At 46.7% G+C, this 17,737-nt stretch overlaps 1 protein-coding gene across 1 annotated transcript in view; it reads left to right on the top strand.

Moving 5' to 3' along the window:
* Positions 1-17,737, top strand: part of LOC144134594 (kelch-like protein 10) — a 677,760-nt gene that overhangs the window by 590,236 nt on the left and 69,787 nt on the right. Inside the window, exon 9 of the mRNA XM_077667481.1 lies at positions 16,847-17,025. Coding sequence (XP_077523607.1) covers positions 16,847-17,025 — 179 coding nt within the window. The remainder of the gene's footprint in view (positions 1-16,846; positions 17,026-17,737) is intronic.

Below are 17,737 nucleotides of genomic sequence, written 5' to 3'. Positions count from 1 at the left end.
TTCATTTCACAAAGCACAGCACAGTGATCACTTATTCCAGGTAGCACCTGAGTGGAATTGACGAATTCAGGTTGATTTGTGAACAACAAATCTAGGATGTGATCCCCACGTGTCGGTTCCAGAACCGTTTGACGCAATGCATAAAGTTCAACCAAGTTGATCAATTCTTGGCAGGAGCGACTCCTAAAGGACTGGAAGTGAGGTTGATGAGTCCAGTTAATGCTAGGCAGATTGAAATCACCTCCGATCACCATAAAATCTGAATTGCGTCAACTGTCCCCGCCAGCTGCGCAAACACATCAACTGATGAATCAGGCGGGCGGTAGAACGAACACACAGTTATAACTTTGTTGTTATTAAGCACCAGTTTGCACCATACAGCTTCACATTCATCGGCAACATTTATTTGGTAAGAAGAAATTGTAGCATCCACAAGAATAAATACACCTCCTCCATGCAAGTGTCTGTCATTTCTATAACATTTAAAGCGATCTGGGAATTTTTATTTATTTATTTTTATTTTCAGATACTGCAGACCATACATATACATGGCCCAGGCAGGAGGGGCATCCGCGGCAAAAACATGAGTACACATATAACAAGCATACAGCTGTTCAGAAACAAATTTCACACAAAAAATTCATAACGAGCGAACTACAATTAACAGCGCAGAAATTGACGCTCCAGTTCTTTAACAAAGTCACAGGCTGCGAAAGTGTGCGAAGGCAGGGAATTCCATTCACTGGTAGTCCTGGGAAAAAAAACTATGCTTATAGGTATTGGTTCGTGCAAAAATTGGGGCCAAGGAGTGAGGGTGTGTGTGTCGAGTTTTCCTGGTGCAATGTGGCTTAACACAGTCTGGCATGTTTAACCTCAGCGTACCTGAGACGCAGTTATGCAAAAAAGCGAGCCGACTAATTTTTCGACGGGATTCCAATGTTCCTATACTATGTTGCCGCATCAATAAGGAAGGAGAATCGTGCCTTTTATATTTGCTAAAAATAAACCGGACAGCCTTTCTTTGGACTCGCTCGAGCTGCAATATGTCCTTCTTATTGTGCGGATCCCATACAATGGAGGCATATTCGAGCTTGGCTCTAATGCAGGCATTATAAGCTAATAGCTTAACTTCGACAGGTGCACCTTTAAGTTTCCTCTTTAGGGACCACAGCTTACTAATAGCGGAAGAACAAATGGCGGATATGTGCGGAGACCAAGTTAGTTTATTTGTTAGCGTCACACCAAGATATTTATGCGTGTCTACTTCTGTTATAATATTGTTGTTAAGCAAGTAAGAATAGGTGCTGATATTTTTCTTCCTTGTAACTCGCAACAGAACTGTTTTTTTGTGCATTTAGTTGCATTCCCCATCGAATGCACCACTCATGAATAGCCTCTAGGTTTGCTTGTAATATTGTATGGTCATTTGGTGCTGTGATGTTCTTAAAAAGCACACAATCATCCGCGAACAATCGGATAGCAACGCCACCATGAACGACATCAGACAAATCATTGATATACATTGATGTATATCAAAAACAATAGCGGCCCCAAAACGCTGCCTTGGGGGACACCAGAAGTCACAGAAAGCGTTTTTGACGAGAAATTCATAATTTCAACGAACTGCTGCCTATCTCTAAGGTACGCCCTTATCCACTGCAAAACGCAGGAAGGAAGACCAGTGCATTCCAATTTGTACAGCAACTTTCCATGCGGCACTTTATCGAAGGCCTTCGAAAAGTCTAAAAACAGCGCATCCAGCTGGCCATTCATGTCAAGAGCTTGTGCGAAATCATGAACAGTACAAACAAGTTGGGTAACAGTTGACATGTGCTTCCTAAAACCGTGCTGATACTGTGATAGAAAGTTGCGGCTTTCTAGGAAATCTCTGATGTAGGTGGCAATGACGTGTTCAAAGAGCTTACAGCACGTACTCGTGATTGAAATGGGGCGGTAATTTGCAATTTCATTTGCTAACCATGATTCAGTGCCGAGAATAACGGACGGCTTCACCATATCAACTAGAGCTGCAAATTCATCAACCTTGTTTTTAATGCTACGACAGTTAATTACAAGAAAGGAAATAAGCGTTGCATTACGCCGACACCGTCACTCAACCGGTACTACCTCCTTTGTAGCACTGGCCTTATCACCTACTATCGGTACGACCTCATGTGTATTATCATCAAACAAGTACTTCTCGCCGTTTATAATAAGAGTGTCATACCTGAGGCTGATCTTGTCGCCACTTTGTTCTCGTGATTTTGCGAACTGCCATAGAAACTTTCTCTTTCTACGTACTTCCTCAGAAAAGTCCTCTGAAATACTGACATCACTTCCTTTTAATTTATAAGCCCTCATTAAAACCTTCTGCTTGTCAGCGTATGAGGCGAAAATCGCTTTTAAAGGACGGTTGCTACCAGACTTGAATCTGCCTAACCTGTGAGCAATTTCTAGTTTTACGGATTGAACGCCTAATTTCGAATTACACACATCAGTTACGCATTCTACTGAGTCCTCATTTGACTCGTTTGGTTTTGTATCCTCGACATCAAAGAAAAGCAAATTGCAACGCCTCCTCTGGTTCTCCAGATGCTCAACCTTTGCCATTACTGAACTCAACATCCGCTGCTGACCTCCAAATCGTTTTTTCATTCACCAACTGCACAGTTCATTTCATCAAGGCTCGCTATTCTTGACTATCGATGCAATACGGCTGCCGAGATCATGCATGGCTCTCTTACTTTCAACTTGGGTCAGTTCTATTGGACTCAACTTGGCTTTGATTGTATCTTGGCCATCTAGGAGCATCTGCAGAGTTTCTGCGGTAGACGGACCTGGGTTAGGCTCAACATCACCACATAGATGTAGCAGCAACAGATAAAAGGAAATACGACGCAATAACCGAAAACGACGAAGCGAGTAACCTTTCGGTTGCGAGTGAGTTCTGAGAAAAGCAAATAACAAATGGGGTGGAACCGGCAAAACGAAATGCGCGCGAAAACAGTGCAAGTTTGTGTTACTAACCTGCAAACGCAACAGGAAAAACGTGAGCGGCAGTGCTTCAGCCATGCCGGTTCCACGCCCCCCTGGTTGACTGCCAGATCCCGGTATTTGTAGGCTATCGATAAGGCAATCACTGCACCAGTGTTCATAGACCGGTACGGCACATCTGCCGAAGTCAGCGGCGACGCACGTCGAATCTTCCCTGGCAGCAGCAGACGATGTTGCGTTCCTTGATCCGTCGGCGCATATCCCAGACGAAAAGGGTGAACTCGTAGGAGATGAACACGAAACGGCGCAACCGCAACATTCCTTCAAAGCGGAGACGTCATGTGTCTGCAAAAGCAACAGGAAATACGTGAGCGGCAGTGCTTCAGCCATGCCGGTTCCACGCCCCCCTGGTTGACTGCCAGATCCCGGTATTTGTAGGCTGTCGATAAGGCAATCACTGCACCAGTGTTCATAGACCGGTACGGCACATCTGCCGAAGTCAGCGGCGACGCACGTCGAATCTACCCTGGCAGCAGCAGACGATGTTGCGTTTCTTGATCCGTCGGCGCATATCCCAGACGAAAAGGGTGAACTCGTAGGAGATGAACACGAAACGGCGCAACCGCAACATTCCTTCAAAGCGGAGACGCCATGTGTCCGCAAAAGCAACAGGAAAAACGTGAGCGGCAGTGCTTCAGCCATGCCGGTTCCACGCCACCCTGGTTGACTGCCAGATCCCGGTATTCGTAGGCTGTCGATAAGACAATCACTGGACCAGTGTTCATAGACCGGTACGGCACATCTGCCGATGTCAGCGGCGACGCACCTTCGAAAAAAGAGTTAATCTTTCTATCGGGGCCTGTTTGAAGTGTAATGGTTTTACAAAGGAGTTAAACAAAAATTTTTTCCCACTGTTCTCTCCTTTTCGCTTTTATTATTTTTATGCACCTCATCTTTTAGCTTTAGCCGTGTTTTTTGTTGGCTTCATCTTTCATGCTCCTCCCAGTTTTTTAACGTTTTATCTATCCAGTGCATTTTATCTTCTGTGTTTAGCCGCGTTAATTGTAGGCTTCACCTGTATCGTTAAATTTTCGTTTGCCTATCCAATCACCACTGTGCTTTTTCATTGTTGGTTTTTGCTTGCCACTATGCTTTTCTTTTTTCGCCACGTTTGATTTTTGTTTTACGCGTATATTTCGGTTCAATGTTTTCGGGAACCATCTTCAAAATTCTGTCTGTCATCTGCGCCACTATTTTCACGTGTCGGAGTGTTTCTTTCAAATGACTTGGTAAAGTTTTTTGCATCTTCTTGCTCTGCTTTTTCCTGCTCTGTTCAAAATTTTCCGGTTTTTTTAGCCTTGTCATTTTGCGCCACCTGCCTTATCATCTCTGTTTCCACGAGCGCATAAAACTTTCGCCGCTTGGTGGCGTCTCTGTCATGGGTATATATGCAGTGTTTCGATGATTCTTGAATAAAGTTGAAGTTCAGCGCCTGTGACGTCGTCCTCTGTGTTTCTTCTGTCCCTGTGGTTTAACGCGCTGTCAACAAGAATGAATCTTCCCTGGCAGCAGCAGACGATGTTGCGTTCCTTGATCCGTCGGCGCATATCCCAGACGAAAAGGGTGAACTCGTAGGAGATGAACACGAAACGGCGCAACCGCAACATTCCTTCAAAGCGGAGACGCCATGTGTCTGCAAAAGCAACAGGAAAAACGTGAGCGGCAGTGCTTCAGCCATGCCGGTTCCACGCCACCCTGGTTGACTGCCAGATCCCGGTATTTGTAGGCTGTCGATAAGACAATCACTGCACCAGTGTTCATAGACCGGTACGGCACATCTGCCGAAGTCAGCGGCGACGCACGTCGAATCTTCCCTGGCAGCAGCAGACGATGTTGCGTTCCTTGATCCGTCGGCGCATATCCCAGACGAAAAGGGTGAACTCGTAGGAGATGAACACGAAACGGCGCAACAGCAACATTCCTTCAAAGCGGAGACGCCATTTGTCTGCAAAAGCAACAGGAAAAACGTGAGCGGCAGTGCTTCAGCCATGCCGGTTCCACGCCCCCCTGGTTGACTGCCAGATCCCGGTATTTGTAGGCTGTCGATAAGGCAATCACTGCACCAGTGTTCATAGACCGGTACGGCGCACCTGCCGAAGTCAGCGGCGACGCACGTCGAATCTACCCTGGCAGCAGCAGACGATGTTGCGTTCCTTGATCCGTCGGCGCATATCCCAGACGAAAAGGGTGAACTCGTAGGAGATGAACACGAAATGGCGCAACCGCAACATTCCTTCAAAGCGGAGACGCCATGTGTCTGCAAAAGCAACAGGAAAAACGTGAGCGGCAGTGCTTCAGCCATGCCGGTTCCACGCCCCATCTTCGTCCCAGTTGCCACGGTGCATGCGCACAGCTATTGCAGCTCGGTTTCGCCGGCGCGCCGCCCCGCCGGCAGCAGCAGCTGCTTCTCACCACGTGACCAGCCACGTGGCTGGTCACGTGACCAATCACATCACCAGGGGTGGCCACCGTGGCCACGTACGCTGAAGGCTCGAAGAGGTGGCGTAGTGTAGTACAAAACGAGGTTATGGTCCGATACGCCCTTCAACACTTAGACAGAAACGCACCCAGCCGCAGTGTTAATGAAACTTAAATAAAGAATGTTGCAAACTGATCAACAGATCCCAGTTGTTGCATTTACAATCTGAGGGAGGTTACACGAAAAACAATGTCTAGAAAGAGCTCTCAATGTCTATAATGAGCACCCACAAAATTCATACGAAACCAGTCAATATTAGGTAAGTTAAAATCACCCCCTAAGATAAGCTCCACTCGATTACCCCGAAAACGCTGAACATAATCACACAACTCTTGAAGAAAAGCAAGATCAGCATTAGGCGGTCGATACACCACACCCAATACGACAGCGTTGCTACAAAAATCCATCTTGCAAAAGGGGCGTTTATGATCAGGGGTACCTGGCAAAAATGGTACCTGGCAAAAATGCAGCACTTATACTTTCCTTCAGTACATTTGCGACTCCCCCTGCACGGGACGGTCGATCACAACCTAGTATTCTTTAGGCGGGTGGCCCAATTTGCCCGTCAGGAACATCAGGGTACAACCATGTCTCAGTCAGAAACGTATTGTGCGTGTCGAGATCGTAAAGGAGCGGATCTAACGCAGTGGCATTATTTCATATGCTTTGCGCGTTGAAAGAAACAAGCCGCAAACGCCAGCTGACATCTGCTCGTCAGTCATGAGTTTTTCCGCTCTTTCTTCGGGTGATCATACAGCTCGACGCAGAAGCAACTTGATAAATGTCGCTATCTAAGCCTCCACTACTATCGTTATCTGCAACGAGCGTGTTAAGCTTCCGTCTTGCATTACTCACTTCATCCCAAACATATGCGTCTCCATTAACAGCCAGCTTGTCGAATTTTACAGGCACCTTATCCTCTGACTTACGCATATCTTGGACGGTAGACCAAAGTAGCCTTCTTTGGTTCTGAATTCGAGGAGAGTAGTCTTTGGATATTGGCATTTTTTTTTTGCCCTTCAGTTTCTTCGCATTCCAGAGAAGGTTCTAGATGCGGCAGTCGAAAAAAAATTGCTATGCTTGCGTGCATCTGATATGCTTCGCAGTGCTACTGGCATTTCACGCGGGACTGCACTTTGAGCTGTAAACCGTAACACTTTGCTAACTGTTCCACCTAAGCCATGCTTCTCGCTTTTGACGGCTTCCTCTCAACGGCATTGGTTATAACGTGTGACCAATAAACTAGGTGGCGCCCTGTCCAAAGCAACACAGTGGATATGGACCGGGCATCATTCGAAGCACGGGAAGATCAGAGTAAAATAATACACGAAAAACGCCGGAGGAAATTTAACGATAACAGGTGGGCAGCTCAGGTATTTAAATAGCTATACAGAAAGAGCGTTGACTCACACTGAGAGAAAAGAACTAGGAAGCTAGCCAGTAAGTATGCCAGACACGAGAACGGAGAAAGAAAGAGCATTAAACGACAGGTTAAAAACGCGGAAGGTGGAAATTGGATTGATTCAATAGTAAAGAAGCATAGTGTAGAACTATATCGATACTGGAAACAGCAGATCGGGAAGGAAGCGTTTTATGATAACTCAAGAGGCAATTCCCTCCTCTTTGAAGCTAGGTTAGCGTTTCTTAGAACGCGCAGCTACAAAAAGAAATTTAACGAAGGAGATGACACATGTTGCTTGTGTGGTAAATATGAAGAAACAATAGAATACCTCATATTAAAATGTGAATTGGTATCCATCCCGATGTCGATGCAGTCACAGTAACTCTTCCTGCTACCTTTGGGTTTAGGGATAACAATAGCCATGTAACTAAATCTGCGGAGGAAATTAGCAAAAAGTGACTGGAAGATTAGTGCCTCAAAAGCAGAGAGGTGACGTAAAGTTAAATGTGTAGGAATGCCAATTTTAATAAATTAGAAGACAGTTTAACAAAAATAAAGGAAAAAAATTAGCTGAGCATGGTGGCAAATGCCGTCACCCTTTTTCAAAGGGGCACTCCTACCTTCCATCCATCCTCAAAAGGCTCAGATGCGGCCTCTACTGCAGCTGACGCAGCCCCTTATTCCAGCGGTTGCCATAATCTCATTGCACACGGATTGTCTGCTGACCAGGCTGTTTCCTTTTTTCTTTTTTGGTGGGGGGCGGGGAGGGGGAAGCAGCGCGACTGACAAGAACGGCGAAAACAAAATCGCTACATAAGCGTTGACAGCTGCCAACTGAGTAGCTTTACGATATTTTCTGCAGCCATTGTACCGGCTAAGGCATAGAAGCAGGCAAGATAAAAGGCCTCACGTGCTTGAAGACCTAAAGTAAAAGCATCAGTTCAGACGGGCGCCGCACCTGCGGCTATAATACGTAAGCTCTTATTCTTTTAAATAACTTTCAGATGGGCTGGATAGTGCATGTTGTAACAAAAGAACTGTAGCGTAACCAAGATGAACACAAGAAAGTACCAGTCAGTGAATAAAGTTAGATGAAGTTTAGCGTTAGTACTGCTGTGTATCAATGGTTTGGCTCACTAGAAGGCGATACCGCGTCGGTAAATAAAAAGGCATGCACGACTGGGCTTGTCGCTGCGAGGTATGCCCTCGAATGGCGTGTTGTCCTACACTCGTGGCCGGGAAATGTTCACGGCCCGGATTATCACAACTGGCGACGAGCGATAACCCGCGGTCACGTCTGCGTTATCGGGCCCCTGTATCAGCCATGTCTGTTGTTGGGAAGGTGGAACTAAAGTCCCCAGATCAGCTTTGTTAAGTAGCGACAAGTTCCTCCTCTTCTAACGCCCTTTCCCCTGCGGCTCGCGTCGCCCGCCATGTTCTTCTTAACGCGCTCCGGCGGCGCGTTTGTATGCACTGTACCGACGGACCTTCCTGAGTCGTGGCTTTACTGTAAGGGGCAGTAAAAATGTAGAAAATGAGCTTAGCATGAGAAGAAGAGAAACGTGCCAGTAATGCGCTCCGAATGTGATCTGCATTGTGTTTTGCCGCAGACTTGTCAGCGCCTTATCACGATGCGGAACGCGAATCAAGTCGAGAATAAGCGCATGTGTTTCAGATGCATTCATTCTCGCTCGTTTCGTCACTCTGCGCCGTCATCAGGCGCTGACAAGCCGGCTGGTTGACAGCCGCGCGATGCTTTTAAAGAATTGGCAGGGGGTGCTGCAGAACACTTTGCAAGAGGCTACGGTTTAAGGGTGCATTACTGAGCGAAAAGGTTTTGGTTACTTGGTCTCAATGGACCAGTTGCAGTGGGTGCCGGAGTGCGGCCGTAGGCTGAAATACGCGCTCATACTTGCACTGTTTATGAAATTTTTACGAAATGTTTACGAAATAACAAAGGCGGACAGCAGCGCGTAATCAAACAATCGGCACAGTGCGAGCGGAGAGCTTTACCAATTTTGACTCGCCAGCCAGTTTTCTACTAGAGCGTCGAATCTCAACGACGGAAAGCAGAAATTGAACTTACCTCGCATAGCTTGCTAGACTTCGTCGGCTTGACATCTTTTTCCCAATCCTGTGGAGCCAAGCTTTCGGTCGTACAATGTCGTTCTTCGCAAGCGGCACTGAAAACAACGCAAGACCTTTTCTTGAATGGGCTGAGCACCCGAAGGCGCAACAGCCCGGCATGTCGGCTGCTGCTGCGGGCACAAAAAATCGTCCGAAAAAGTAAAATGACTTCCAGCAAACAGCGACAAATAAAAAAAGAGTAACCCCCGCTGGATGTCCGTGGCCAGCACAACAATACGAGCAACAAACGTAGCGTGCAAACGCCGTCGAAATATGCAGCCGGACGACTTAGGAAGAACATGGCGGAAGGGAAGCAGTTCCCAAGTGGAAGTGGGCGTGGTCCACAGTGCACGGCGGCGGCGCGGAAAACGTTTTCGGTACTTGGCTTTTTTTTTTTTGAAAAGCTCATGAAGGGACTTTAGGTGGAACCATTCGACGCAGGCACGTCGGATTGAACCGAGTGTCCTGAACGGGTGGAACTGTACTTCGCAGCGAACGTCATCGCTGAGGGGAAGAAGACTGCAGTGTTTCTGACGTGCTGTGGATCAGAAACGTACTCACTGCTGCGGAGCCTGCTAGCCCCTACGAAGCCTGCCGGCACCATCTTGGCTGAAATTTTCGACGCTCTAAACAAGCACTACTCGCCAAAGGTATCGGAGCTTGTGACCAGTTTCAAGTTTTTTCTCGACACCAGCGGGACGGAGAGTCAGTTAGCGACTTCATCGCATCGCTAAAGAAGATTGCCGATGACTGCAAGTTCGCATCGTTTCGTGAGCGGATGCTGCGGCACCAAATCTTGAACGGAATCAACGATGTCGCAATGCAGACTCGGCTGCTGAAAACGGAAGATTTAGAGTTTGAGACTGCAAAGAATACCGTCATTGCCTTGGAGGCTGCACAGAAAGATTCCCCTGTATTATGTACTCAGTTACCCCAAGCGACGCCAGTACAATCCGAGGTGTCTGCGAATGTTGTGAAAACCAAGCAGCAGGCAAGGTCTTGTTTCTGCTGTGGGGGTCATCATCGGGCACCCCAATGCCGTCACGTGAGTAGCGTTTGCTTCAAGTGCGAGCAGAGAAGTCATCCGGCCAGAGTGTGCCGGTCAAGTACGTCACAGACTGCAAAAAAAGAGGTTCCAGAATGAACCGAAACCTGACCGCAACCTGGACGACGAGCTGGCGGCGACGGAGGAGGAGGAGAAGGAGGGAGCGTACGACCTATGGACGCTTCAAGCGGCCGGGCTAGAGCCAATGAGTGTTGAAGTTTCCATCGATGGGGTGACTTGACATAGAGCTTGATAGCGGCGCCAGTGTGTGAACAATCAGCGATAGGAAGTTTACGCAGCTCTTTCCCTCGGCGAGTCTGGAGACATATCGGACGTCAAGCTCAGAGGATTTTTCAGCGACACGAAGCCGGTGGTAGGCAAGTTCGTGGCAACCGTGAAATTCGCTGAGAGCGAATGTGCACTGCCTTTGTTCGTCGTGAACGGCCAGTGCGCAACGCTGTTCGAAAGAAATTGGATGAAAGAACTTCATCTCGCAATGGGCAAGCCAGTAGCGATCAATGCAAGGACGTCCGTGGAAGAAGTGGTGAGTCAATTCTATGAAGTATGCTCGGAGTAACTGGGCACCCATTCGCGCTACGAGACAGAGTTGCCGAGGAGTTGCAGAGGATGGAGCGTGAGGGAGTCATCCGCCCTGTAAAGACGTCCGAATGGGCCGCGCCCATCGTTCCGTAGTAAAGCGGGATGGCTGCGTTCGCCTGTGCGGCGGCTTCAAGATGACAGTCAACCCCGTGACGGTGCTGGAATCATACCTAATCCCTCGCAAAGAGCTGCTTACGTCCGCTAGAGTTTTAGCACATTTTGACCCTGCAAGGCCGACTGTGCGTATCACAGATGCCTCACCTTACGGGCTGGGGCAGTCTTGGCAAAGCGCGAGACGTCGGGGGAAGAGCGTCCCATTGCATTTGCTTCTCGAAGTTTGGCGGCTGCAGTAAGGAACTACAGCCAGTTGGACAAGGAAGCGTGAGTGCTCGTGTTTGTGGTCACTAAGTTCAGACAGTACTTGTGGCGTCGACCGTTCGAAGCCGTCAGACCACAAGCCACTAATAGGTTTGCTCGCAGCAGACAGGACTGTCCCAGAGTCCTGCTCTCCCAGGGTGCTACGATGGGCCGTGCTGTTGTCTGGGTACCGATATACACGAAGCTACAGGTCTGGTAGCCACAGAGCACATGCGAACGGACTGAGTCGCCTGCCACTTCCCACAACAGAGTTTCCCGTGGACTGCCTTGCTGTCGTCTTAATGTCGGCGGGAGTATACCCGCCAAACGCAGTCATCAGCGGCTGTTGCTAACGCCACTGTCCGGAAACCAGTGGTTTCGCGAGTGAGGGAAGCCTTGTGGACTCGCCGCCAGCTGGACATGGGACCTGAGGGGAAATACTATGAAACAGGGTTCTCTGAGATGAGAGTGCAAGGGAAGTGCGTGCTACGGGGCAACCGCGTGTTGGTCCCTGCGTCACTCCAGAGCGACGCCTTGAGGCTGCTTCATGAGGGCCATCTTGAGATATCCAAGATGAAAGCTGTAGCGTGGAGATCATGTATGGTGGCCTGCAATGGATGACGATGTTGTTGCTGCCATCCAGGGGTGCCCCACGTGCCAGGAGCCGCAGCGAGCGTCACGGCCAATACCCGTCATGCCGTGGCCGTTCCCGGACAGACCTTGGCCAAGACTTTCAGTGGACTATGGTGGGCCATACCAGAACACTTCCCTTTTTATTTCAATGGATGCATTTTCTAAATGGATTGAAGCGTTCCCAGTTTCTTCGCCATCTGCAAAAGCCACCATTACGTGTTTGAGAGTCATGTTCGCGAACCAGGGGTTACCCGACATTGTGGTGCCTGACAATGGTTCAGCGTTTATTTTTATTTATTTACTTCATTACTATCAGAGCCGTTGAGGCGTTACAGTTAGGAGAGGTAAGTGATTAATCAAAATCAAATAAAAAAGGAGAGTTAGTAACTTGAATGACGATGAAGCGCAGATTTGCATGCCTCTGGTTCTGCTATGCAGACGATGTAGGCGGGCAGGCATGGTTCCAGTCTGAGCTGGTCTTGGGCAGGAAAGAATGAAAGTACTGGTTAGTTCTGCAGCTTGGAACACTCAATTTGAATTCGTTATCAATACGGGATGATACATAACTTGGAGCAGTTAAAAGACTGTTTTAACGATTCATTTGTGTAATATTTTTTGTGGAAAGTTAAAAGCCTAGAAAGATGACGCCGCAGTGAAAGGTCTTGAAGGTCTAGAGTTTGGTTCATGAGCGTGACGTTAGACGAACGAGAGTAATTAGACAAGATAAAACGGGCTGAACGATTCTGAACAAATTCTAAGGCATTAATCAGTCATTTGATGTTAGGGTCCCATACGGAATGCGCATATTTTATTTTAGATCGGACAGCCGTTTTGTACAGGAGCACTTTTAAACTAACCGGAGCAAGTGAAAAGTTACGGCGAAGGAAACCATGCATGCGATTAGATTGTTAGTTATGTGCTCGATATGCGTTTTTCATGAGAGGTCATTGGTAACCTATACGCCAAGATGCTTATATGCAGAAACAAAAGCGAAGGGGGAGCCATTTAGAATATATTGATGCGGGTTAGCTTTGGAAGGTATTCGTGTTACTTTCATTGCTTTACATTTAGATGCATTAAGCTTCATTAGCCAAGTGTCGCACCAAGCAGAAATGTTATTAATGTCAGATTGAAGAACTAAGGTATCAGATGGTTTGGAAATTTCTCTGTAATTTACGCAGTCGTCAGCGAACAGCCTGATAGATGATGTTATGAGATCAGGAAGATTATTATTATAGATTAGGAAAAGGAGCGGCCATAGAACAAATCCTTGAGGAACGCCCGATGTTACTGAAGGAAGATCATAATTATAGTCATTAACAGTTACATACTGAGTACGACCAGTTAAAAACACAATCCATTTTAGTACATTATTATCTATGTTAATTTTTTAAGTTTTAAAGGTAGAAGAATATGAAAGACGGTAGCGAAGGCTTTAGCAAAGTCAATGAATATGCAATCAATAATCGAAGAACGGCCCAAAGCTGCAAAAAGGTCACTAGTAAATGCGATTAACTGTGTTTCACCTGAATGATTTCTTCGAAAACCATGTTTATGGGCTACAAAAAAAGAATTGGACTCAGGGTGACTCATGAGGGCAGGATAGATTACATGTTCAAGTAATTTACGTGGAATTGAAGTTAATGATATCGGTCTGTAGTTTATAGGGCTGTGAACATCACCAGACTTGTGTACTGGAACCACCTTGCCCACCTTCCAGTCGTCCGGGAGCGTGCCGGCCTGCAATGATTGAGTAAAAATATCAGACAAAATAAGTGAAGAATAAATAATAGTGTTTTTCAACATCTTGTTACAGATACCATCAGCACCTGCAGAAGATGACATTTTAGCATAACCAATAAGTTTGTAAATTCCCTCCCAGTCAATGGTGATTGCATCCATCATTTGGGAGTGAGATATAGGAATGTCGGGAAAAGTAACAGGTGTAGTTGTTACGGAACATACAGAAAATGTACAATTTAATAATGTGCAACATTCCTTCAGTTGTACCAGGGCACCTTGATTATCTTTCAGAATATCTTTGTTTGGTTTCACGTTAAGGATTGTCCAGAAGTTGCGTGGGTTAGTAATCAGCATTCTAGGCAAGGTATGTTGAAAGAAGTCGCGTTTCGCGCTGAAAAGGGCATTTTTGTATTGCGATACCACAGTACGATAAGCATTCCATCTCTCAGTAGAGTTAGATGCCGTGCTGCGACACAGGTGCGTTTTTTTGTTTATCAGTCGCCTCAAAGAAACACTGAACCATGGTGAGTGTTTAGTGCGCGTTATTCTACGATGTGGGATGTACTTATCAGTCAGGGCTTCCAGTTTGTCTTTCAAAAAAGACCAGTTATCGTGCAGTGGACGCTCCCAAAATTTGGGGGAAAAATGTCAGCAAAATTTTCTAGTTCGGTGCTAATTGCAGAATAGTTTCCATTTTTGTAATCCCGAATTCCCTTATGATGTTTGACTGGGCGGGGTGCACGTGACGGCAGAGTGAGCTTGATAATTGAATGGTCGCTTAGTCTAGGCAGGAGTGTAAACGATTAAACGGAATCAGGGCAGGAGAACAAGGTACAGAATGTCGGCAGTGGATGCTGTAATGCGAGTTGGCTCTTTCACAAGTTGACAGAGGTTAAACGTTGAACATACGTCAACGTTTAACCTCTCTAGTTTAACCTCTCTAGATGTTAAACGTTGAAAATTTGTCAACGTTTAACTCTAGTGACGTGTATGCAACATTCTTGAAGAAGAATGCGGTGAGACGGATGCTGGTACCGTCGTGCCATTCAGCGTCTAATGGCGCTGCAGAACGTGCCGTTCAGACCGTAAAGCGGAAGTTGCAGAAGGCTGGTCCTGGCGACCTTCGGGCACAAATTGCACGCTTCTTGCTGACTTATCCATCGACACCACATGATGTCACGGGGTTTAGTCCCGCAGAGCTACTGCTGAGACAAAAATGAAGACTGCAATGAACCTGCTCCAACCGGATCTAAGGACCAGCGGACAGCAAAAACAGCTGAAGCAGAAGATCAGATGCGACCAGCGAACGAAACCTCGGACTCAAGGACTGCTTGGGGATCAGGTATTCGCCAGAAACTTTCGGCCAGGGCCTGCATGGGTGCCTGCTATAGTCACAGCTCAGCAAACGTTTTCGTCTCACCTCCAACAGGCAGACGGACGATGCTGGACGCGCCAGCATAATCATCTCTAGCAGGCAAACCCACTACCCCAGGTTGAGCATAACCAACCATCCAGCACAGTCACTGACCCTGACGTTCCTGGGCCCAGTCATGACGTATCCAAGCCGGCAGGGCAGGTTGTGGCACCTGACTTGTCAGATCAGAGTTCTGAAATCTCCTTTCCAGGCGTATCAACTGAGTAACCAAGGCAACCAAGGGCTGCAGACGGTACAGCGTCCCCTCGTGAAACACCTGTCACCATGCCTTTCCGACGGAGCACCAGGTTTTGTCGGCCTGTACAGCGCTACTACCCATAACTCAAATGCTGCCTTTGTTACACTTAATAACCTTATAAGTGTTTGGGTTCTTTATTAACTTAGGGTGGGAGGGATGTGACGTTATTGATCACTAGAGGGCGACACTGCGTCGGTAAATAAAAAGGCACGCATGACAGGGCTAGTCAGTGCGTGGAATGCCTTTGACTGGCGTTTTGTCCTTCATTCGTGGCTGGGAAATGTTCCCGACCCGGATTATCATAGTCCATTCTTGCGTTCGTTTTGGTTGCGCTACAGTTCTTCCGTTAAAGTTCTTATTCATCACGTTTCTCCATTTCTTGGGGTCTGCTACCACCTCCCATTGGCGTGAAATTTTCTAATTCCGAGGAATTCAAGACGGCGGCCCCTATTGTAAATCCATATAGCAACCCAATTGTTGATTGATTGGTGAGGTCACTGGTTTTGCGAAGTGATAATTAACCAGTCACGTGACTGTCTTAACAAGTAATTGATGCAGTCATAATGAAAAAATTGGATATTACGAGTCTTCTACATTAGTAAAACACGCTAGACGCCAATATTAACTAATAAACTAGTATTTAGTTATTGTTGGGCGTAAATTTAATTGCCTCTAATTAACCGATCGTGTCATGATCAAACTATTGGCATAGTCGTAACGGGCTCGATGAGTAGAATGTGTTAGACATAAATATCGCCTAACTAGGTTAATATTTAGTTATTGTTAGGCTGAACATGGCGGTCGTGCCGTCAGCACTAGGAGCTCAAAAGGTGGTAGCCGCCCGTTCGCCGTGAGGTATGGAAAAGTTGCCTAATCACGTGGTAATACATGGCATGGACGATAGAATGCGCTACCAAACAGCTAACGCTCTTTATTTCAGCGTCTTCCAAGGTCAGTGGTGGCATAATGTTTGGTTTTTACATTGTTTACAACGTGATGCTTATAATCCTCCTTTTTTTTCGTTCCTTAGTCAGTATGTATTACAGCAGGAATAAATTGATTCAGTTGGGCGCAGTCAACGCTCGCGTGCTCGTCTTTTCAGCCTTCGTCATCTGTTGCACTGCTTTCACTCGAGCAGAAAATGTAACAACAATCCCAGATTGCAAGCCCAGAGGTTATCTGCTCTTCACATGTCGAGTCTTGCTCAAATACACATCTCCTTTTCATTTAAACTTGCATATCATGCTCACAGTACGTCCCTGATGTACGCTGCGCTTGTTGTCTCTTCACGTTACCGCGCATGTAGGTTCCTTTTCACAGCTCGCTGCGCGGTTTTTCTTTTATTTCAACCATTTCTTTGGGCCTCTTCATGTTGATCTGATAGACGATCGTATGGTTGGTCGTAATTGTATAGATACTACTACTCTCAACATCAGAACAAACTACTTTCCTTGTAAATGGGGAGTTCGCAGGCGGCCAATAACCGTAACTGTCTGAAAGTGAAGAAGGTACGGAAGCGTTGATAATACGCATGCGCCAATTTAATTGATGTAACCAAGTAAAAAAAGGTTAACCTCTTGTATCACAAGTTCGTCACAAACACTACTGGGCCTGCGCGTACTGAAAGTCATGTTCTCTTTAAATGACTGTTTATCTAGACAGCCGGTGTTTCCATTATTGTTTCGATACAAACCTTGGCCCCTGACCTGGTCGATGTTTTTACCTTGGCTCAGCCTCGGCGGCATCTTTGGTATCCGGGAACTGGATACCGTGGAGTGCTACGACCCTTCATCGGACGCGTGGACCCGGGTGCTCACCATGTTCATGGCCCGTCGCTATGCTCAGGTGGTCGCCTACCGGGATCTGATCTACGTCATCGGGGGCTACAGATCCTACTCTTGGCTCACGTCCAGTACGACTTTTTCTCGCTGATCAAAAGCGAAAGTTGGGCGACTTGGTTAACGTTCATGATGAAGAATAGCTCGAAGGAAACAAGAAGGACTGGCAGGAAGACGCAGAAAACTCGCAACACTCTTTCTTATCTCTCGCCAAAAATATGCATTAACTGCCTGCTTGAAGTAATATGCCAACGCTCCTAGCAGTCTCCAGCGAGACTAGGAGGAGATGTGTCTGGATGTCAAATGTATCAAAATGCAGGCAGTCAATGTTTAATTTGCAGTGCCGACTCTATTTGCTCCGGTGCACCTAGAGCTGCGGCACATACGCTCTGGAGTACATGTTCACGAACAGCGGGCACCTAATTTCCTCCTTTGTCTTACTTCCTTATACCACAGTAGAACACGTTTTGTGTCATGTTGGTGCATTAGTTAAGGAGATGAAGCGCACAAAAGACAGCACACATAAAAAGAATAACATCAAACAGACGGTACTTACAACTGTTCATTGAATTCAGATGCGGCTTATTACATAACCAAGAGAAAGGCGTGGTGGCACGGGAGATAAAAATAATTCAGAAACAGGTAAATAACACTTTCACGGAGAAGTATAATGCAATGGAGACTACAAAAGTAAATCAAATCTTTCGAAATTTATCTAAAAACACACTTTCGTTCTTATGAGTGACAAGCGATTTATTTTTTTATTTATTTTAACCTCAAGGGTCC

The sequence above is a fragment of the Amblyomma americanum genome, chromosome 5 (assembly GCF_052857255.1).
Source record: "Amblyomma americanum isolate KBUSLIRL-KWMA chromosome 5, ASM5285725v1, whole genome shotgun sequence".
Taxonomy (NCBI): Eukaryota; Metazoa; Arthropoda; class Arachnida; order Ixodida; family Ixodidae; genus Amblyomma; species Amblyomma americanum.
This window is presented reverse-complemented; position numbering and strand designations above follow the sequence as displayed.